The sequence below is a fragment of the Patella vulgata genome, chromosome 2 (assembly GCF_932274485.2).
Source record: "Patella vulgata chromosome 2, xgPatVulg1.2, whole genome shotgun sequence".
In the NCBI taxonomy this organism is placed as follows: Eukaryota; Metazoa; Mollusca; class Gastropoda; family Patellidae; genus Patella; species Patella vulgata.
The window spans coordinates 21,049,763-21,074,833 of record NC_065880.2 but is presented as its reverse complement, the minus strand read 5'-3'; the positions used below and the strand labels follow the sequence as shown (position 1 = coordinate 21,074,833).

At 32.4% G+C, this 25,071-nt stretch overlaps 1 protein-coding gene across 1 annotated transcript in view; it reads right to left on the bottom strand.

Moving 5' to 3' along the window:
- Window positions 1-25,071, bottom strand: part of LOC126811885 (uncharacterized) — a 78,757-nt gene that overhangs the window by 40,437 nt on the left and 13,249 nt on the right. The window contains exons 3-20 of the mRNA XM_050537913.1: window positions 20,332-20,402; window positions 19,830-19,925; window positions 19,381-19,506; window positions 19,034-19,156; window positions 18,259-18,318; window positions 17,155-17,397; window positions 15,679-16,593; window positions 13,589-13,645; window positions 10,575-10,625; window positions 9,543-9,623; window positions 8,917-9,128; window positions 8,128-8,395; window positions 7,701-7,757; window positions 6,255-6,451; window positions 5,772-5,847; window positions 3,598-3,645; window positions 2,308-2,319; window positions 492-557 (exon numbers count right to left, since the gene is read on the bottom strand). Coding sequence (XP_050393870.1) covers window positions 492-557; window positions 2,308-2,319; window positions 3,598-3,645; window positions 5,772-5,847; window positions 6,255-6,451; window positions 7,701-7,757; window positions 8,128-8,395; window positions 8,917-9,128; window positions 9,543-9,623; window positions 10,575-10,625; window positions 13,589-13,645; window positions 15,679-16,593; window positions 17,155-17,397; window positions 18,259-18,318; window positions 19,034-19,156; window positions 19,381-19,506; window positions 19,830-19,925; window positions 20,332-20,402 — 2,759 coding nt within the window. The remainder of the gene's footprint in view (window positions 1-491; window positions 558-2,307; window positions 2,320-3,597; window positions 3,646-5,771; window positions 5,848-6,254; window positions 6,452-7,700; window positions 7,758-8,127; window positions 8,396-8,916; window positions 9,129-9,542; window positions 9,624-10,574; window positions 10,626-13,588; window positions 13,646-15,678; window positions 16,594-17,154; window positions 17,398-18,258; window positions 18,319-19,033; window positions 19,157-19,380; window positions 19,507-19,829; window positions 19,926-20,331; window positions 20,403-25,071) is intronic.

Genomic DNA, 25,071 nt, shown 5'->3' with positions numbered 1-25,071 from the left:
TACTGAATACCGGAAAACCCCGGAAAAACACTAAATACCGGAAAATACCCTAAATAGGTAACCTGGAGACTGGCACCCTAAATAGGTAACCGGGAGCCTGGTCCTCTGTGTGCCTGGGTTAGGGTAAGGGTTAGTTTACGGTTTATAGCATTAGCCCTTCTCCGGGTTACCTATTTAGGGTGGTTTCCGGTATTTAGTGTGTTTTCCGGTATTCAGTATAACATGGTGTTTTCTGGTAGTTTTCCGGTTGTTTTCCGGTGTTTTCTGGTATATAGTATAGCCCGCCCTCTTCATCTAGAATATGATAGTCTTCAACTTTTAACTTTGAAAGAACACTTACATTTCCACCAGATGAATGTACATGTATGGATGTTGGTGTATCACATCTATATAGAACACATCTATTACATAAAACAGATACAAATAAACAATGGTGATGTGGAGAAATACAATCATTACAATATTAACATAGGAAGTAACTAAAAACCCACCTTCTACTGATTTGGTATCAGAGTGGTCTTCTGGAAATTGGTAGGTAGGCCTATATGTGTTTTCTTCTACAAAAGAAAGAAAAATAAAAAACATTATTTCTGGTATTTCTGTATCAATAACATATTATGTCTTTGTTTGAATCACAAATAACTCAGGAAAATGGCTAGAAAAGTAAGCAATATTGTAATAACACTAAAAAAAAATTAATTTACACTTTTAAGAAAACCTGAGAAAGGCTATAAAGCATTTTCTAAACAATTCAACAAAATTCTGTACTCTTGCATTTACTTAAACCATCTACAGAGAGATATTTTATTTATTTAAAGATATATTTCTTCAGCAGTCACAATCCTAAATACATATAACCTTTGACTAAAAAAGACACCCAAACTACCCAGCAAAAATCTACTTGTTACCAAAAACAATATAGCAAAATTCTTCGAGGGAAGATTTGGGGTGAGAAACTACCAATTTTCATATAGTCGGATCAATGAGTGCTGCCATTATAGAAGATTTGGTGAATACTGTTGGAAGTAAGATAGAAACCGTAGACTATGTAATAACTTACTTATTTAATTTTTGGAGGAATTATTAGATTTGAATCTATAGTTCATCAAGCTTTCAGATAAAAATATTTGGAGGGGTGATCAGATGAGGGTGTGTGTGTGTAGTAGTAGTATCTTGGTGCTTTAACGTCCTCTTCCATTTATTTAAAGTGATATCGCAGACAGGGGAACATATGTTTATATTATTTGGATTTAGTTATCACAGTAATAAAATGGAATACAGAGCAGCTTATTTAGTTCCACAGACCCTATAGGCAAAACAACTTACATGTTATGTCAGTACACATCTCTTTTGATTAGTATGTGTACAATAAACAAAGAATATGAACTTGTGAAATGTGTAAAAATTATAATCTGGTAATGATACAAATTTGAATACACAACTGGTATTTATACACATTGGAATATACAACCTACATGTATATTCAGACACATCTGATTCTGAATACACAACTAGTATGAATACACAGCTGTTGTTATTGTTAAGTAACTTACAGTACATGTTAGAAACAACATTATTAACAATACAGTTTTAAAACCTACTGTCAATGCCTAAATGTATCCTATTTTAGCAGTGCTGTAATAATGAAGAAGCCTATTATCACATGGACATTCATGTACAAGTTAGCAGAAATATTTAATTTAAGCAGTGTTGTATGTTACATACAGATATGCATAAAGTTATTAGATAATAAATATTTATTTTTTTGTAGAATAACTGATCACTACCGAATATCTTTCTATAACCACACATGAAGGGGACAAGTTTATTCACAATTGGTTACTCACATCATGCTATCAAAGCTTACTAGCATGCCTCCTTTTGTAACTAAAAAGCTATGAAACTGATATCATTTTTTTTAAATTTTCGAGTTATGTTCAGTAAAGTATTGACAGGAGGAATAATTACTTGTGTAATAAAAACAGAAATATTTGAAAGAAGATATATCAGTATTCAAGAACAGCAACTAGCTCATTCAAAGAGTTCCTACATGTATCAAGGCTATTTCAAACTTTGTAGAATAAATCTTTATTGCTTTCATATTGATCGATATAATTTCTAATCATGCTGAGATTCTTCTGATCTTAAAGAAAAAGCTATTAAGTATATATTGTAGGTGCAATGTAAATAGAACAGAAAAATAATTATACCACCAAAAGCCACTTGTAAAATAAATGATTGAAAAATACAGTGTCACAAAGCAGATGTCAAACCAAACGACAGTTGCCCGTGCTGGTCAGTGCTTACCTATATTTTTCACTGTGGTGGTGCAAAATAAAAAATAAATGAATAAAAAATACATATATTTGATATAAAACAAACATAAATACTTATGCTGGGACATAGCCTATAAAATGAACTAGCACAACCAGGTAACTATAATACTCATATCAGGGGAGGAAATAACAATTAATTAATATATTTACATCTAAACATTAATATATAAAAGTGAACAGCTTAGACAACAACATTTATACATAACATACAAATATATGAAAAGTACAAACAGCATTAAAAACCCCTAATCAAGAGAGATTTTCGAACCTCCTCTAGTAATACTAATTAGATATAGAAAGATACCAAATCACGAAGGCACAATTTATATTCCAACCCATAATCTACCATGGTTTATTATCATAATGCATGTTAATCTTGGGTACCCAGTGTTCAGTCACTGAGTAGATCAACAAAGGATTGAATACACTCTATTTTTAATCAGTTTGCTCTAACTTTATGACATGGTGTGTTTTGAGAATGGTGGTACATTTTTTTACCAATGTTTATCAAACTATATTAATCAAGCCTAATTATTCATTTTGTATAATCAAGGTCTGTCTGTAACATATGTCAAACTATGATTCTTTACATAGCTTTAATATTAATAGGGTGTGTGTCTAAGTACAGGTACTCTACTTTTGATTTGCTTTGTCTTTGCACATCCATAAAACCAGACCTTTTATGTCACATACCATAAGATTTTGTCAGTGATCAACCCGGAACCTGTAGTAATCATGTTACAAAGCATTATTATGCCTAGACAGTAGCTAGTTTATATGACTACCATTCTACTTGTAAATGCTAACAATATGATACAAAACAGTACGAGAAACAAAGCAAGCACTACATGAACATATACAGACAAATAAAATAAACTTGATAAATTTGAAATAAATTTATTAAAATTAATGTAGGAATATAGAATAGATTAGAGAAAAAAAGAAGTGTTAATATTTATAAAATGTTAGAACTGTTACAGAAATAAGACTTTTTGAAGAGAGAATAGAAAGAAAATTAAATAATTACAATATTAGTACAGAAAAATAAATAAATAGGTTGACTATTTTTCTTTTTCAAGAAAACTTTCAGTAGCTGTTACTTCATGACTTCTAATGAAATAATCATCATGCACAGGACAATCCTGTTGCTTACAGGTATAAATTCACAATGCTAGGTCATGATTGTAAAATTTAATGAGGTCATTTTTTAACAATACATGCGAACACATACATGTACATTAAAAATTATTGTAATAAGCACCTGCATCCTCGAAAATGGAGTCTATGATGTCATTAATACCCAATAATTCTGGAAAAAATGAGATTAAGTATAGAGTTCCATAACCAGTATTAATTATATTATATAATTATGTAAGTTTATAATGGAACGTAATTCATTTTAGAAATGATACACAACCAGGATTGCACTTAATACCCGACATTTTATATGACCTTACATTTATAGTTATGTTTTTCATTTTTCTGTTTCTCAACCTGTGGTCTACAGTATCACTAAAATAATTATCATGATTTCATTTTTGGGATTTCCTAAACAAATCATATAAATCAGATGTATTCTGGTGTGCTTGTTATTTTATTCTGATTGTACAAAGGTTTAATTTAACAACCAAAACTGTATTAATATAGTGTGACCCTTATCATTCATTCAAATGATCCATGCTAACATCCACCTTATAGTTGCATAAAAAGGGATGAAGTATCTAAAAGTATGTGTATCTAAGGATAAAATATAAGGTTTTTAATGTTACATTTGTCTGGTTTACCTTAAATGCAATCCTGTTATTAGGACCCATCCAATAAATAAATCAAAGAGCTCTTGTTTATATTTAAAAGTATGAAGGGAAAAAACAAAATGGAATCTATAAGAGTAATGAAGCGTTAAAATGTAAAAGAATTGTAAGGAAAGAAGAAAAAAATTGAAGAATTTGACTTTCATAAATCTATGAACATCGCATAGTGTTTCAATTGACAAGTATTCTTTCTACACATAATTCACAAAAAAACATTATGGTGTGGGGAATTTTTGTGGAGATAATTAACACTGATGTACACTGACAATTGGTGAAATTGCAAACTTTTTTAACATTGGTACGCTCACATTCTAATACAGTTAAAGATAAATCTAGTACTGTTAGTGATTGCTGAAAATTAAAATCGTGATATTATTGTTTTCTTTTCTTACTTTGACCCTATAAATTTTTTATGGTGTAGCCCAGCCTTCAATTGTCAGGTTTGGTGCCTTTAGGATTGTCAAGAAAAGTGTTCCTTGTACCAGGGCTAGAAATTCGTCATTTTTTGCGATAATATAAGAGGATTCTCATATATGCAATCTGCGCAAATCTTTCGAATCTTAAATACTGACTAAAAAACAAAATTGTGTTTATTGTTTATCGCCAGTATCAGAAAATGCCGTAGCCAAAATAAGCTGATACAGCACGGTGGCATTTCTTCATAACACAATTTGTAGTCCTTTGTCCGTCACATAACTTGCAAAAGTTTTTATTCATTCCTCAATGATAGATAAACGGCAAAATGATCACGTGACAACCATAACTGAAATTGCTATAAAATAAAATTCTGTACGACTATGATATAGCCCTCAATAATATTTTTAAAATTCAGTCTCAGTCAGTAGTGTATAAAATAAAAAATCATAACGGTAAACGCTATTTAGAACTGGTTTATTGACATAATTCCAACCGATATGTCCCGTGTCATTGGAATTCGGCAATCGAGATTCTGTCGGGGGAAATATCCACTGTTCCTCTCTCCGTGAATTCGATGTTCTATCAGGGGATTATATTCAAGGAAGATTTAAATTTACCTAACAACTGGTCAGTTAATCCATCAATGTATTATCCAGTTATTATTTTAATATCTGGACTGAGTGTAGAAGATGCACAATTCGGAAAAATTTTACGCGAATCCTTGTCGATTCGCAGCGTAAGCTCTTGTGAGAATCCTTGCGCGAATTAGATTCGGAGATTTGTGTGAATTTCTAGCCCTGATGATGAAAAACCAAGATCAAACCGAGTACCCAATAGCGAGCACATAACAGACAGTTGGAATTTGAAGTTGGGAAGCCAGAAATTTTGCTGTATGTTGCCAAATTATCCACCTCACATTGCACATGTAATCATAGAAATAAAAATTACCATGTTTGTCTCAAAATATTGAAGTATTGTGTAGCCGAGACATTAAACCCCGTTTAATATTTCTTTCCTTTTTACCATATTGTAAAATAATTTAGTTCACTGTACATGAATTCATTACTAAAACACTATCCCATAATAATACAATTCACCGGGTCAGAATAAGAAAAGAATGTGTGCTTGCTTTAACACTCAAAAATATCAATAGCTATGATGCAGCCTTTACTACTTTAACAAGAAATCTACTTAAATGTTTACTTACCATCCTTTTTCTCTGTTTTATGTAAATTTTTGTACATTTGTCGATACCATGCATGTTGATTTTTTTCATCAATATTCTGAAAAGATCATACACAATAACATGAAATGGAAGTGCAATATATGTGGAAAACCCATCTATTGGTTTCTTGATAAATCTATGCATGACAGCCCAAGCCATATCATTGTTTGATAAATAAAAATTTAGCCATTTTTCAGACATAAGAGAGGCTTAACCATGAAAAGAACATAAGTGGTTGCAATTGAATAAATCCAGGCTTACATATACACTACAGTACTAAAAATATCTTCATTATGCAATAAGTGGCAGTTTTTTTTAAATAATTAATTGTCTCAACAGTAAAATATGGGAATCGCCACCCTAAAAATAAAAAAAAAATGTAATTATTAACCACATGACATGTAAATTTCAGACATGAGTGTGGATTTTCTTTTTCAAATGAAAATTAAACATGTATAATCTTACTTTTCTAAATGCCAGAGGCACTCCTTCATGATCAACAGGGCCAATACCTTCAAATATTTTTGGTTTTTGCTCAATGACTTTGGATGAGGATTCTTCTTCTATATGTTTGGTAGTATAATACTCGTCTGTATGTTGTACATCCCCATCGTGACTTTCAACTTTGCCAATATATTTGGCACCTTTTGGGAACTGGCCCTCTATAAATGTAAAAAACATATGCAATGTAATAGAAAATATATATCCTCTTGTTAACCATAGATGATATAAAAATATTGCTTATTTACTATAAAACAAAATAAATCATAATAAGATATATGGTGTAACTACATGTGCTGGTAGAAAATAAGGAAAGGATCACTAAAATAAACAGACTGACAACAGAATATTTGGTATTGAGTATAAATCTGTTGATTCAAAAGTCACAATTATTTAGATCTGAAGACTATAAATGTTCGCCTGTTCCTTCTTATTTGCAAATTGGATGTAATTATAGTGCACACTTAGAACTAAACATCTAAAAGGATTTAGGTATCCTATTGCAAAATTCAGTAGTTCACATGTGCATAATATGCTTTTCTTTGTCTATGACAGATGTTTATGATATTATACTATGTATGCTGTATTAATTACATTCTAATTCATTAATTGTGAGCTGTTCTAATAGTACCGGTAAGTAAAATTAACACAGTACAACATTTATACCCCCCCCCCCTTCAATTCTAGTTCATTAGTAAGATTAAAAAAATCATATATTCAGTTGTCTTTCTTACAAAAAAAGGTATTGTATTCAAATAGATATTCTACTTTATTAATTGTATTAGTGTATACATGTGGATTTCCAACCTGGTTTTAATCAGCATAGTTCGTACAAAACATATATTCATGTTCATTTTAGATGATGTGTAAATGTCCACATATATATATAAATTCCCATGTGTTAAAAATAAAAATAAAGACATGAAAAATTGATGAGATTATCTAGTAAAATCCACACACAAGCATTTTAGAAATTTTAGAGAAGGTATTAAAAAACAAGCAGTGAGAGACAAGCCTAATATACTCCAAATCATGACCTGGAATTCATCTACAATGATCACATTGATCTCAATTATCTAATATTTATCTCCACTAAATGGAATAATTTGTTGCACTTGCAATCAGGCCATGGATTTGGAACACTGAAAACCATTAACAATCATAAACCAGAAATATCTCTTAATGGGCAATTATAAATAATGAAGCAGAAACCAGTTCTTCAAATATTTCGAGAAACAAGCAATCTAAATGAGAAGAAACCGTAAACCCAGAAAACACTTAAAGCTCATCTACTTAAAATTAGCTTAAACAGTTTTAAAAGCTATGTAAGAGGAAGCCATTTTTCCAGAATAAAAGCATGATTTGGAGCGATGGATTAATCAACATTGATTCATTTGAGGCTCGTCTTACCCTTGGTAACCATAATTGGTTGACCCAAGTTTTTGATGTCGTCAGTCTTCTCACTCTCTGAAACACAACATGCAAAGCTAAACATAAAGGAACACAGACTATTTGATTTGTCAGTGAAAAAAACAGATTTTCAAAAATTAATGCAGATATCAGTCATTTTAGTGTTTGACTTTGAAACACTTCAAAATAAATAAATAGTAATATGTAAGTCAAACACAGGAGGCAAAGGTTTGTATCAAACATAACTGATTGATTATAATCAAATGTTTTATAGTTCTTTCAAAGATTTCATTCCAAAAAACATACACAAAAAAAATCATTAAAGAATTCAAAACAAGAAAATCTTATATAACATATTCCTTCAAGATATGATTTTTAGGTACCATGGGCTGTTTTGTAGCAAATGTAACAAAATTTTTATATTTACCTCGACTTTTCTTCAATAAAGTTATATAGGGACTTTGTGTTTGTGGTAAATGGAGATCATCTTTAGAATCATTTAATAAATTATTATCTACACTTCCGTTCATGTGGGGAGCATTCTGTATAGCTTCTGGTAGTAAAGATTCCAGCTTGGAGCCAGCCAGTTGATACTGAACAACACTAGTGGGTACTTTGTTTATGGTAGGATCTTTGGCACTGGGACTGTCTTGTGGTTTCCATTCAAATATTTCTGGTTTTACTGATGGTGAAATCTGGAAATATTAATATACAAAACTGTTGTAATACTCTATATAATCAGTAATATACAAAATAACATAGATTCCCATTGTCTGAAATAATAATAAACACAGCCTCCCTTCGACTTCTTTTACATCATACTAAATTTCATGAGAATCAGTTCATCAATAATTGAGTCATAGGCATCTCTTTAAAAAAAATATAGATTTTTTTCAGTGTGACTTTAAAATGAATGACCTCCAATTTGAAGTGTCAACTATCTGATTAGTCAATATTGTGGATGAATAAGTCATTTAAGGAATTGCTTTCTACAGAACTGTAAATTATTTATTTTAAAGTATTCAATTAAAAATGCCTTTTAAACAATAGGCTGTATTGAATGATCCATTTCTGTGACTTAAAACACACGACTAAAGATATTTATCGACTGTAATATTGGTTCCCATTGATGAAAAAATGCTCGTCAGTGATTTTTAGGACCAGTAGCACTTTACTAAAGATTACAATTTGACCACTTTGGTTGGTAAGTACTTACAACTTTTGGTTTAGGTCTTTCCACTAAGACTGGTTTAGCTGCTGTACATAATTTAACAGGTTTAAACTCTTTCCGCACACCAGAAGGGCTTCCACCTGGTGTCCAGATTGGTTTTACAGAGAATGAACTGTCAGATCTAGGGGGTTCTATTGGGCTAATTTCTGGCTCTGTCTTTTTAAAAGTTGATGGTTTCATTCCAGGAGACCATACACCTGTTGAATAAAAAATGTTACTTGAAATTAATAACTAAAGAGAGAGAAATGGGAATTAATGTCAAATCGACACTATTCAGGACTATCATATGGTGCATTTCAATAATTCTCTTGTATGCTGGGTTCTTTAGAAGTGGGAGGAAACCTTCGTACTTGAATAAAAACCCATGAGATTTGACAGACAACCATGGTTGAAACCATTACTTGATTCTTATGCATTAGACCCTCTACATATAATCAAATTTTAAATCTTTGTCAGTTATATACAGGAAATATACAGTTGCCAAAGTATATTCAATCTAAGTACAATACATAAAGGGAATAGAGCATCAGGTATAGTTTTTCTTATGTAACATTGTTATTTATCTGGTTTTGATGGTTTAAGTACTGGTACGTGTATAGTTAGTTCTTTACCTGGTTTTGATGTTGGAGATAAAGGACCTACTGTATGATGACTAGTAACATTTCCATTTAAAACTGGCTGTGATGGTTTAACTGTGGAAAAAAAACAAAGATAGTAACAAAATGGTCGAGAAATTTTTTGTGTAAAATCTCTCCAGATTGGTTGTCAGACAACCAACAGTTAAGTCATTCGAGCAGTTCAGAAAGGTTGTCACATTATTATTCTTTTGTGGGGAATTGGAGCATATAAAAGACAATTAAAACTGATCAGGGGTAACAACAACACATGAAATTATGAAGTAATTATCAGAAATAATTAAACTCTAGTAGGCTTCTCTTCCTAGCCCTAACATAAACAAAATGTATGCTGGTAATGAAATGATTTCATCTGTTCAGGTTATTGAAAATAATTCAAAATCTGTAGGATTTCTTTTTTGGTGAACATAAACACTGTGTATTTATTTAAGTCACATGGGCATTTGTTGTTTGTGGTGTACGTATATTGTGGCCTGTCCGTAAGTTTGTCTTGTGTAATTTGTATGTGCTGCGGTCCCCCTGCACTTACTATTTAACCTCTACAGCATTTATGGACAGACATATAGCGGTAATGACTACATACAACCACATTTCAATGAGAGCATATAAAAACTGGACACTTAGTTAATATCCTTATCAAGATTTTAAAAGATTGATTAATTTATGGACACAGATATCTATCATGAAACACATACCAACATACCCATTTCCTTTTCAATCCATTATGTACACACTATAAAATTAACTATTTGTCCCCCATACTGAAGTTACTTTATATGATGAGAAATGTGAACAACATCGATTCATTAAATTTTTATCAAATATGGCAATATGCCATTCAAAGCATGGTTTTATTATTCCTGTGAGAAAATCATTTCATATATATACTAGTATATATGTACCCTAATGGTGATTAGACACTGGCAATTTTATTGATAATTCCCTGCCTAGGAATTAACTATATTGGTACAGATACAGATCTTATCGGTGTAAAAGATTTAATCGTACCTGTGGGTGAAGTGGTTGATTTAGAAGGAAGTGTGTTGAATGTTCCAAGGTCTGAAATAATGAACATATGTGATTGTAATATCAATGTATTTTCAGTATGAGAAAAAGTGACATCTGTGTTACCTTTAAGTTCTTCATTTATATTCATCCCAAACTAGATGAACATTTTCTTTACTTGGCTAGTCATTTCATTATAATAAATAGAAACTATTCCAAGGTAATTAATCAAATTTTCAAAGTTCGTTTATGTATCATACATATCTTCAATTCAACAAGCCAACATTGAGGCTGTTGTCCTCCACCAAAATCCCAAAATAAATTGCTGACAAATATTAATTAATTGCACATTTATCTTTTTGAAAAGTATCAAGCAATGAAACTGATTATCAATAATTAGTCTAAGCAGAAAATGTTCACGATTAAACTCAGTCAAGGTTTTGAAGTACCTCGTAGTAAAACTATACTTATTTCATCACTCTCCATCAGTTATAATCAAAGTTATCTTGTTCCAAAGCATCAACCAATGAAATTGCTTAGCTCTGCTTAGCTTTAGCCGGAAATATGCATGATCAAACTCTGTCAAGGCATTCACCTAATAGACACCTACACCAAGTTTGAAAATTCTACATCAAAGTCTAAAACAATCAGATTGATGTCTCTACTTTGCCAAAGCAGAAAATGCTCAGCATCAACCTTTGTTAATGTATTGATGTAATGAAACTATACACGAAGTTTCACCGCTATCACTCAGTTAAAATCACCAGTGGTGGCCAGGCAAGATAACCCACATTTTGCAAGTGATGGATAGAGAACAAGCTAAAAACAAAAGCGATTTTTTGTACGGTCAGGGGTCATAATACCGAAAGTTATGGTCTGAAATGCGCAAATATCGAACGGGACTGAGATCTTTGGGATAGAAAGATATATTTTAAGTTTCATCAAAATCAGATAAAAATTGTGACCTCTAGAGGTTCGACAACATTCTTATTACATACTTTTACACACTTTGTGTACAAAGAGCGGTGATTTTGTAGTGCAGTTACATTTTGATTTTCTCGAAATTCGAATTCAACCTGCATTATGGTGGGATGGTGATATATTTAATCAGTTTTTAAAAACAGGATAAAAATTGTGACAAGCTAAAAAACCCATGATTTTTCGTACACACAGGGGCCATAATCCAGGACGTTACAGGCTTATATGCGTGAATATCGACAGGAACTAAGATCTTTGGGTAATAAACATACATTTCAAGTTTCATAAAAAACGGATAAAAATTGAGACTTCTAGAGGATCCACAACCTTGGTATTACATATTTTTACACTATTTGTGTGCAAGGAGCGGCCATTTTGTCCGGCATTTTCTCGAGATCGAGAGAGAGAAATGGGGTTTTATGTCCACTCGACACAAACTAGATCATTTCGGGACTAACATATGGTTCAATTTTATTTCCATAATTTGCTTGCGCGTAGGGTTCTTTAGCAGTGGGAGGAAACCAGAGGACCCGGAGAAAACCCACGAGGTTGGACAGGCAAATCGAAACCCCGCCAGTTGACTCAATGACAGACTTTATGATACAGCGCGCACATGCTAACCATTCAGCCATCCCCCTCCCCGCAGTTTCGGTCCGATTTTCAAGAAATTCGAACTCAACCGACATTATAGTGTAACAATGATATATTTGAACAGTTTTATAAATCGGATAAAAATTGTGACCGCAGAGGGACCACAAGCTAAAAACGTGACTTTTTGTACAATCAGACGTCATAATTTAGGAAGTTACAATTCGATATGCTTGAAAATTAACAGGAACCACAATCGTTGGGTTATAAACATGCATTTCAAGTTTCATCAAAATCGGTTGAAAATTGTGACCTCCAAAATCTAAAAACATGATTTTTCGTACAATCAGGGGCCATAATCCATGAAGTGATGGTCCAATACATGCCAATATCAAAAGGAACCAAGATCTTTGAGAGATAGACCTACATTTCAACTTTCGTCAAAATCAGATAAAAATTGTGACTTGTACAGTGTCCAAAAAACAAATTGTGGCGGCGGCATAATACGTCAACATGAAGATGTGAGCGCATAAAAAAATGCTCATTATCGAACTTAGTCAAGGTATTGATGTGATGAAACTATACATCAAGTTTCATCACTCTCACAGAACCAAAGTTATCATGGCCCAAAGCATCAACCAATTAAATTACTTATCTCTGCTTACCCTGAGCAGAAAATGCTCATCTTCGAACTCCATCAAGGCATTCACCTAGGGGATGTTCAAATGTCAGTCTGGAACATTTCAAATTGACAGAATTGTAATCGTGTGACGTGGATTCATTCCTTTCACAGTTCTGACAACTGAGGTGGTGTGAGTAGAATGGTGACGTAATTAAGCACAACAAATATGTTTCAGCTGTCAGGGTTGGTTAAGATAATTTCTCATGCAATCGTGCATGCGTTCTAGCCCCTAATTCCCATTTTCACACGATTGTCACTATTTTTGGATAGAACAGAATTCAATTCTGGAACGTTCAATCAAGCATCCCCATAATCAATGCCTACACCAAGTTTGAACATTCTTCCTCAATTAGAAGGAGAGTTATTGTGTACCAAAGTCTTGACCAATCAAATTGCTTATTGCTCTGTTTAACCTGAGCAGAAAATGCTCATTATCGAACTTAGTCAAGGTATGGATGTAAAGAAACTATACACAAAGTTTCATCATTCTCACTTAATTAGTTCTTGTGTCTCAAAGCACCAACCAATCAAATTGCTTATCACGGCTCACCCTAAGCAGAAAATGCTCATCTTCGAACTCCAACACAACATTCACCTAATAACACCTACACCGAGTGTGAACATTTTAGCTCAATTAGAAAGAGAGCTATTGTCTCCCAAAAAGTGTGATGGACAGACAAACGAATGGACGGATGCACAGACGGACATACAGACCAATTTTAATTGTCCTCTGCTTTCTTTAAAAGCGGGAACAATTAATGAAACTCACCTTTCTTTTGACTTGGAGTTTTTGTAGTCTTTGGTAAACTGCCAAAAGTATTAGTAACTGAAATAATAAATAGATGTCTTTTAATTGAAATTGCTTCTTATAATGCCTGTAATATACAAACCAAAGCTTTGTTTTGCTATTTGACCTGAAAACATAATTTGACATCAATATTACCATATACATGTAGTAAGTCTTCAAACATCAGATGAAACAGTAGATGAATTTATATGTCAGAAAAGGTCACAAGTCAACCTATAAGTTATATGTTTATGTCAATGGGACATTAAGTGGCACTAAAGTTCAAACCTATAATAAGTAATCAAGAATTCTTTATGTTTGAAACATTGGAAGGAAATAGCTGCCATGTTTACAAATATTGATAAATACTTGATCTATACAAAACAATATGTGTGGTCATGGTTACTATTGTTTTATCATTATATACTATAACTATAAACATTTCTATTGCCAGTAAAAATAATTATCCAGCATTTAAAAAGGAATTTCAAACAGACAATATACCCAACATGACATGCTTCCAGAGAAAAGATCTTTGATATCTAGACCATATCTCTCTGTGTTTATTAATGAAAATAAAACCTGTATTAGTATGATGAAATTTGATGATTTTGTATTGTAAGACTGTCTAATAAATGCATGTTTAATTTAATGAGTAGAAATTCTGTTATTTACATTCATAAAAAAAGCATACCAATAACACTTCAAGAACCATAATAATACTGTTTTTGTGACCACCACCCACCCCTTCAACTGGCAAAATATAGTACTACATGAAAAAAAAGATATGTGGCATTTGAAATCTTGGTTGTTTCAAAATATTGAATGTAAAATGTGTATGTTTCAAAAATGACTTTTTGGGATAATTTAAACATAATACTTGAAATGCGATAGTCACTGTATATATTATATCAGACAGTTTGTTTTATGAACTCAAATACCAAATATACCATTTCTATATGAAATTCAAGGGGTATAAATTATGTCGCCTTGGGAAACATGCACTGTATGTTAAACCAGAAATTAATGCTCTCCAAAAATTGAAATGCATTAAAATGAAATCACATTAATGGTAGTAATGGCCTGCAACATAACACAGGTACAGAGAAGTTGTCCAATTAAAACAAACTAGCTCATTTTGGGACTAACATATGGTTCAATTTTATTTCAATAATTCGCTTGCATGTAGGTGTCTTTATCAGCGGGAGGAAACCGGAGGGCACGGAGAAAACCACGATGGTTAGACAGACAACTTTATTCCTTGTCTCATACAACCGAGGTATCGAAAACACGCCAGTTGACTCAATAACAGACCTAATGATACAACGTGCACGCGCTAACCATTCAGCGACACACACACCTCCCCCCTTTATACTTCTGAATCTGGGCAGGTTTAGCTATTTGTTCAGTTGTTACCATATATCCAGATGTCTGGGGTTCAGAATTCCATGTAAATATTATTGCCTGATTTAGCTATAAATAGTGGCGGATATTATGAATGAAATTGCATGCTAGAACACCTGAAGTGCCACATTTTTGGAGGAAAATCAGATAGCCAAGACTTCTGTTAGATTAAAATCACAAGTAGAATTTGCCCACTCTGAGGAGAGCTTCTACCCAGTTGATCTGTTCTCTGAAATCCAAGTTTTAACTCTTTTGCAATGATGGTATATGCACAATTGCCTGTATAAATCAGTCAATGGTTAATAATGTGAGAACATACAGACAGTTTGGGGTTTTATGGTTCTAGAGAGAAATGAAGATGGCTTTGGGAAATGTTAACTAAATGAAAATTTCAACAAGACTTGATGTTTACAGTCATATTAAGTAGCTAAAACATATTCAGTACATGTTTATCATTCTAGCTATGTTAATAGATTTTCCATGGGAAATAAGTTTCTTCCTATTCATGCAACAATGCATGTAATAAAGCCATCTGGAAGTATTGATATTATAATTTACAATATGAGTCATGCTAGCCATATAATATGAACACTGTAATTGGATTATTTTTGTTAAATTCAAACATTATTTTAAAATTCAAACTTCAAGCAGCAAATACCAGGCAATACCTCTGCTTTTTGCCTGAACATCCTCCTTCTTCTGGGGAACTATGATCTCCTCCTGAACTTCTGCTACCTGTTGTGGTCTTGCCTGCTCACGAACAGCTCTTTTAGGTTTAATCATTTCTTCGGGTCTAATACTTACAGGTTTAAATTGTTCATGAATAATTTTTTGAGGTTTGACTTTTTCTTCATGATTGAAAAAAGTGGGTTTACTTTCTTCATGAACAACCTGAATGGGTTTCATTTCTTCATGAATTACATTAATGGGTTTTCTTACTTCCTTTGAACCACTTACAATAGTGTCATGAGAATCTGAACTAGTAAGTGTAGAACTATTGGAGGGAGTGCTATCACCATGTGTACCTCTGTACGATTGATACAAGGGTGGTTGTCTAGGTTGTTCCTGATTGGTCCATACTGGTTTTGAATATTGAAAACCTTGATTTTGTCTGATATTGTCACTAGATTCCACTTTTTGTGTAGATTTTAAAGGTTTTATCGTTGGTAATGTAGAATATAAGTTAAAATCAAAATGTCCATCATTTTGGTGTTGGATTGTATTAGTGTCCCGAGCTGTTTTAACGGCAGGCTGTTGTTGTTTTGCTGATCGTTTCACTGGTAAAGTTGCATAAGATCCAGCACTATAAATTTGTTTTGGTGGCTCAGAGAGGCCACTTTGCCATGACGAAAAGCCAGAATCTGGTACCGGTCCAAGATTCAATCCATAAGGATCTGATTCACTTGCACTTCTGTTCCTTTGCGGTTTAGCTAACACAGTAATAGGAACATTCCTTTCAAATGAAGCTTTCCTAGGTACTTTATGACCTAAGTTCTGTGAAGACGTATAATAAGGAGCTGTAGAATGTCCTTGATGATAAGGCTGCATATTATGCTGTTGATTGGACTGTTCCACATTTATTTCTATATCAATAAAGTAAAAATAGATTCAGTAAGATAGCCATATTATTATAAAATTCAGGGAATTGATTTTCAATTTGTGTTACGGTTTCTTGGTTTGTAACAGTAGAAACATTTTTCAGTCATAAGCATTAGTTGAATTAAAAAATTAAACGATAGCATTATGTTAAGACTTAGCGTTAGATTTAAGGTAAAATAGTATGAGTATTAGATAAACAGTTACAGCAGTTATTAGGATAACAAATAAGCTACATGTACTGGTATTATTTTTAATCATGAGTCAATGATCTGCACAAAATGTCAATTAAATGATTTCAAATGAGGATTTTAATGGAAATGGAATGAACAGGATTTGGTAAGTATTGATTTTGGTAAAATGTAGATAGATCAAACATTTCAATACTTATTTCATGCTATCACTTTACTGAAAACCGTCAGGGTTAGAGTCATGGAATCAGAATAAAACGTAGTCAAGGACCAAGCATGCTTTTTCAGGAGAAATCAAACAGGTTCACTTCTAGAGGTTGTGGCAGCAAATCTAGTGGTGAGCATTCATCTAACTACCTTGACTATCATCACTTAAACAGGCATTTTTTTCTTGCTGATGTCTAAAAAGGTACAAGCCTCTGGTACTACCAGCAGGAGAAAGACTAGGTGATGATCTAGCATGTGGTTGTTTCACACCGTAACTTGAAGCAGGTTTAGTAGTATACAGTGACTTATTTCCATACTTAAAGCTGTCAGGATTATTTTGGACCCATAGCCGCTGCATGCTAGACCGATGTCGTCTTTCGCCCCATCGTATGTCTAAGAGACAAATTAGGAAGAGTTTACGATTACATGGGTATTAATATATTAAGTTATTTGAAAGAATAAAGGAGATATTAGCTGATTTAAATAAGTTATTTCTATAAAAAAAAATTGATTACAATACAATATTTTGAATAATTAATTTTAAATACAATGTAGGTTTTATCTTGGTACAGACACAAATGTCTCCTAAAGAAATCAGAAAATAAAACTGCTTTATTGTTTGTATGATCCATTAAATGTTTTGTGATTTTTAATGTACCATCTACACGTCACTTTCAGATGAATGTACCGACAATGTCTGTAGTTGGTATATCTTCTGTTTTATCAAAATATTGTTTCATCTATCATATGTATAAAAGTCTATATTACTAAGACAAATGTTACACCTGTATTAATATTACAAAGTAGCAGTAAGTAATAAGTATTCAAATAGTAATATGGGCAATGGGGGAATTTCCAAGGCATTATTATTCAATGAATTTAATATGATATAATATCCCAATTTAATATTTGTACACATCATTTATTTCTCAATTCACAAAATTTAGAAATAATATTTTCCTAAAAAAATTAAAAGCTTCTCCTGTATATAATAAATGTACATCATTATACTTAAACTTCTTGAAATCTGGATAAGGAAATATTCATTTACTTTGATTCCATGATGAACTATATTATATGTTTCCTGGCATATGAATAGTACACAGGTATGAGTCACTTATATACATAACCTACAATGATTTCTACCATGAGAGCTATTATTTACAGCAGGGTAAATCATACAAGTTACAAAGTTTGCAACATGCATAACTGATCTAGTCAGCTACACCATATCATGCCAGATATTTATAGTACCTAGAGGTCTAGTAGCCCGTTCAATATAGGAACCTGACAATTGTTGATGTGGATAACTTCCTGAAAATCAGATAAAGAATTAAGAGCTGGAAGGGGAACTATCGGGTGTGTTTTTCAATGTCAAGCATTTTAAATCGAATAACCAAAAGAACAGATGCAGAGATTGAAAGAAACGATAAGCAACCATGCTCCAAACTCTTCAAATATTTCATCTATAAACTCTGCTTCTGGTACTATGGGTTGGATTTCGTGGGGGAGAAACCAATATTTACAGTCCACCTCTTATAGTAACCAAGCCAGAAACAGAAAATCATGCTGAAATTCCACAATAAAACTGTATGGCATGTAACTTGATAAATGACTTTCTCAGTCCTTTTTCATTAAATATAAAGTGATCAGTTGACTAAACACTGCCTTTCAGATTTTCTACATGTAGGTGAAGGTTCAACATGCACTAGAAGTTTGTTATAGAGTACCGGTAGTAATATAAATGATTCAAGTCAGATAGAGAAAGATCTGTTAATGGTTTTGGGCATCTGTCAACAATACTGTAAATCTAATTTTATTTGATCCAAGCATCGAGCTGCAACTGTCAATAGATATGGTTTCAAAAATTGCCACAAGCAGAAATGGAAGATCAAGATAAAGGATATTCAATATGCTCTTTTCCAAAAGGCATTTTTTTATACTGAAATTAAGAAAAGCAAGAAGGCTGTTGGAGGAATTTTGCACCCATTTATAAAACTGCATGCTTCAAAAAAGGGCAAGCATATACCTGGACTCAAAGGCTGTCGTGGTAAAACAAATGATCTCTCGGAAGATGTTGGTGACATTGGTAAACTAATTGATTGTTTATATTTTGGCCTTGTTGGTGGAGACTGACTGAATACAGCATCAGCTGTCGAAGGCAAAAAATATTGTAAAGAAGCATGTTTACTGATAAACAAATGTATTGTTTGTTTATTTACAACATGCAAACTACTATTTATTACAATTACATTGCATTATTCTTTAATAGTTTTGGAAACAAACCTAATGTATGGTGATTTAACAGGTGGTAAATCTTCCTAATGAAGATCTATATATGATTTATCTACAGGAAATCATGTACGGATATTGTACCTTCAAAGTTTATAAAGTCTTTCATACTAATGGGATGGGAGCCTGAAGCTGCAGTGTTTGTGGTAGGTAAGGTATTAGTGGCATCTAAAGATAATGGTGCAATATTTTTCTTCCTATTTTTCTCACCTGTAATAGGTAACCAATGGGGAAGATTTGTTAATAAGGAAGGTGGAAGGATTAAGGACTTGTAGAGATATGAGGATTATATTTACTTTTATACAACATAAAGGTGTTATCAAAACAGTCATTTTCTAAGGTCATGATCAGATACCTAATAAACAGTGTTTGGAAAATATACAAACATCAATTTACAACAAATTTAATTATTAATTGTCTGTTAATATGAATGGTGTGCAAGCAGAATATTTGTTAAGTGAGTTACCGCAGGAACAGTGTATAATATACAACAGAGGAAGGGAGAAATACAGAAATAGAAAGAAGGAACGCACCACCATATTGTGACCACCCTGAGGTAGAAGACGAAGGTGTTTGATTATGATATGAATCCATTTTGTTTGATCTTAATGCAGGTCTACGTCCTGCACCTGAAAATAAGTGGTAGAAGCGGTACATGTAATTCCTTTATGATAAAATAATTGTTTTTTTTATCAATTGAAAACAAAGTTCTAATTTGTGACATATATAAACTGTACAAAACCCAAAAATATTTTATCAGCTTATACAGCACTGAATTCCCACAAATCATTTATGGGCATTTGATAGAGGTTTAACACACAATAAGTCATATAATTCACATATATATATCAAAAGTCAAATGTTTTAATGTGAAGACCGTTGTTATTATGCATAAACAGACATTTGTGTAGAATGGGCTGGCGTGTACAAGTAGATAGCAGAATTATTATTTTTGTCTAAGAGAGACAAAGATGGCTGAGTGAAATCAATAGAATCCAATGTTAACATAAAATGACCATTAAATATGTAGTTTACCTGAGTTTACATGTGTGTCTGATGAATGATGTATGTCTCCATTCAACACTCCGTTTGATTTTGGTTCACTCCTGAAAGGTGAAAACAAAACAAAACTCAACATAAGAAAAAAAAAATAATAAACATAATCTAAAACAATAAAAATAAAATAACAAATAATCTAAATAAAATTGTAACCAAAAAAGACGATTGCATGCATAAAGTAACAACAAAATTTAAGTGTGAACTGTTTTTGTTCCAGGTAGTTGTGCTACATTATATATAAACTTACTGCTTCAGTTTGTGAGGTTAAAAAAATAACACTTTTATAATGTAAACTAAATGACAAGTTCTGTGTAATGAATAACATCCTTATGTTAGAGAACACAAATCTAATGCAACTCTGCATGTACCCGACTGCCAGTGTTGGTATGTGTTGGGATATTTACATTCCGATTCTGTTTAATCATCATCATCATCATTATTATTAGCCCAGTACTTAATTAATTTCTAAAACTCAAAAAATGTTTATGTTTCAGAGCTCTACTGTTACTGAAATAGAAATATGATTGTTGTTTCGACATTAGGTAAACATCAGGTAACAGGTTTTGTAATCTAAACATTTGTATGTGTAGCAGGATTGAAAGAGACTGTTCAGTTAACCTTTTTATATTATATAAAAGGTCAAAGTGGCACCTTGGTTTAAGGGCAGTGTCCATTGACCCAAATTCTTTCTTTATATTCTCGACCTGAAGAATTCTTTTTAAAAACACCTTTACTACAATACTTTTGTTCCAGACAATCCCCTACTTAAAGGTGTACATTACATATACTTGCGAGACATTTTGAAGTAATGGAGAAACATTTAGTAATATCTTAAATATACAGAAATCATTGATAAGAGAGAGAAATGGGGTTTAACGTCCCTCGACACAAACTAGGTCTTTACGAGTTTGAGTAAACCAGAGGACCCGGAGAAAACCCACGAGGTTGGAAAGGCGACCCTACTCCTTGTCACGTACAACCAGGAACTCAATGACAGACCTTATGATATAGCGTGCACAACCTAACCAATCAGCCATCCAACCCCACTTTCAATATAAGATAATCACATTACATTAAGTGTCTAATAAATAGCAACCACTAATGACATTCATTTGCTTGAGAAAATTACTTTGATATTGAAGAGCAATTCATAATCGTTTTCCAAGTAGCCAAATAACTTATGATAAATCAAAATACGATCATAAGAAAGTAAGCACCAAACTAATATGCCACTCATTCTGAATGGCATTTATTTGGTACTTTTTGATGGAGAGAGAGAAATGGGGTTTAACGTCCCCGTGTCACAAACTAGGGACTAACATATGGTTCAATTTTATTGCAATAATTCACTTGTGCATAGGGGTTTTTAGCAGTGGGAGGAAATCGGAGGACCCAAAGAACTCCCATGAGGTTTGACAGGCGACCTTACTCCTTGTCACGTTCAAGCTAGGAATCAAAACCACGCCACTTGACTCAATGACAAACCTTGTGATTTCAGGTGCACACGTTAAACCACTAGACCACACAATCCCCCCTAGTTGATGGATGTCATGTAATTAAAAATAAACAGTTTGGTCTGAATATAATATTCTGTTACTCCACAATCACAACTATTCCATGTTTGTTTACTGTAGATAAGGATAAAGATATGTAGATGAAATTCTTACATTTTCTTCATAGTATATTATAGTCTATCTAGTTTACATCAACCAACCATATGTTAGTCATTACAATCTGTTTACATGTTTATTGATCAAACACAAACTTATTGAAACAACTTGTTGACATAAACACATTCTATAATATTAAACTTAGGCGATGTTCAATTAAGGTAACACCAAAATCTATATATTAATCAATACTATGGAAACATTCTTCGGAATCATTAGTCTCTAAAGTAAATCTTGACAGGAATAACAAAATAACAGTAAAATATATATATATTTTTTTTTTTTAAATATACCTTTTAACTTATCTATATTCCATTCCTATGCAGTTGAAATTCAGATTATTCCATTTTCTTTCTTACACTGCCCTTTGAAGCTAAATCTACATTGCACTGACTACTAAACAAATATTTGTTTTATTTACCTTTCATAACAACAACATTTTTTACATTACAAATAATAATATTGCAGGATGATATATACTTACTTAACTGAATTAACTGCAAAAACTTTAAGTTGATACATGATGTAATCCAATGAAATCACTCAGACACAATAAAAAAACAGTTTCCAAGATGTGAATTTCAATTGTAATACTCCAATAAACAAGATTAACTATGAATATTCCATAGAAAAGACTGCATCCAAACTATTCAAAACCACTAAATGTTGAAATATTCCTACATTTTATCTATAAAGGCTTGAAGAAAATAAACTATCTAACTGTAGATTTTGTACTGCTACATGTACAAGGACTATTCAAAATATTGATCACTGGAATTAGTTATAATAATTATAAAGCAAGTGAAGTTCAAGACTGTGCACTCATCTAACACTACGACATGACTATTGATCAGATCTATGTTGATGATGAGTATAGATATGAAAGAGCAGCTTTACCTTTCAAGATAATGAAAGATGTGTTAGGATGTGACCTATCCACCACATGTGGCCAATACTCATGGCAGTAAAATGTGGTACGGCCCAAACTTTACATGATTGGCTTGTATGGAATGAGTAAGATATCTGGAAACCACAAAAGCCTATCTCTCTACCTGACTCCATTATTACAGGTAGTTTGTTACCTGTTTATATTTATTTTCCTTTACTCAGACAGGGGTCAGGTTGATTTGTTGTTTATAAAACCACCTTTATCATTTACTCCATATTTACATGTGCAATTCTAGTAGGTCAGACTTTCTCCCTACATGAAAAGCACTTTGCCAAAATATATTATCGTCATTTCGGATTTGGGGCAAATAAATAATAATAAAACAATATGTAATTTCTAATTTTACATATAAGTATTATTTCACTTATAGATAGCCATTAAAAAAAAATGTGTGAATAACATCTTTTCCTCTTTGGAATTTGGAAACAAACTATTCACATGCAATTCTCTCATATTATTTCCATTAACTTTTACATAATCAACACACTGAATGTTATTGTTTTTCTTTTAGATCAAATGTGATGTTATACTCAATTATTGATAATGTAAATTAATATAGTAACTGAATTCAGATTTTCAAAATACACACTGGTCCAACACTTAAACCAAAGATTTGGAATGGCAGAATGCTTGCAAATGAATAGGAAAGAAGTAATTCTTTTTAATTTTATTTACCTTTCCAAAATGAGATTAAATATCAACATACTGTACAATCAGCAAACAAGGAATGTGATAGGAAAAAGTTACACAACTTCTAACAATGATGATAATCAAGTGGTTGAAAGAATGAAGAAATCGGGCTCCAGTGTTCCAGACAGATAAAGATCACAGACATCACTGGTAAGAATTAATCAATCGTCCACTAAACCTTTGTTATGACACTTAGATTGTCTTTTTATGACCCCAAAATAGCAACATTCAACAAGATTAATTCTACAAATAAGACTGGATGTTGGAGATTTTAAGCTTAGCTGAGACTTCCAGTGATTACACTTATAATCTCTGTTAAATAATAAGGCATTCTTAAAGTAGCTAAGTCTCTAACTCAATATCATCCAAAATCTTCAACATTGAAAACACGATTTATTTGTCAAATTAAATCAACATTCATATTGTGATCTTACCGGAAAAAGATGGGCTTTTGATATCCAATATTTAAGACAAAATAAACATTTTACCATTGGTACACGAATCGTGTACCATAATGCGCTTCAGCCCCAGTTGTATCAAGAGACTCGAGGGACGAGGCTAGACACATTGCACAAATCAAACTGCGTATGTAGACTGGACTAACCAGACACCAGAAATTTGCACTCGCTTGAGACTGCTGGCTTATTTCGCCAAACATAACTGATTTGAAATTGGAGTAAAACGGAAACCATTGAATGTAAATCAGTTTATATACATTCATATTACAGTATTATATGCGTTATGACCCACTTTCGTCAATTTCTAGGTCCCAAATGTTAGCGATTTAGCTCCTTTAAACTAATAACAGAATCAAGTTGCTCCTATTCATACTTCTTTGGAGAATATCTTAGAGGTATGAATTGCCTATTATGTAAATTTACTCCATAAACAATGAAATTAAATGAAAGAGGAGAATCTAATTAAGGAGTTCATTTTATAAAATCACTAAGAAATTTGAGAATAGGATGGTAATTCTTTACCTTCAATTAGCAATATAATGATGATGAGTAGTCTAGTAATATTATATGGTACAGAACCAATAAGTGGGTGGATTGGTAAACATGTTATAAGATTTGGTAAGTTAAAGGTAAGTATGTGTATATCAGCTGTTAATCTAACACAGCTGCTAAATATATTAAATACTTATAACACCAGGAAAAGGTTAAGCAATATTAAAATCAAAGCAATATTTTATCATTTTCTCCTCCAATTTCTTTTTATAAAATGTAACATTCAAAGATATTGGTCACTTAGATATAGGAGATTTTTACTGGGTTAGATCACAAAGTCTAATATGGGCTAGATGATCAGTATGGTCCAATGCTTAATTCTTTACACAGATCAAAGAAGCTGACTGAAAGATCAAAGGTTCTTTCAGTTCCCAGAAGTTAATGTCTTGAACACATG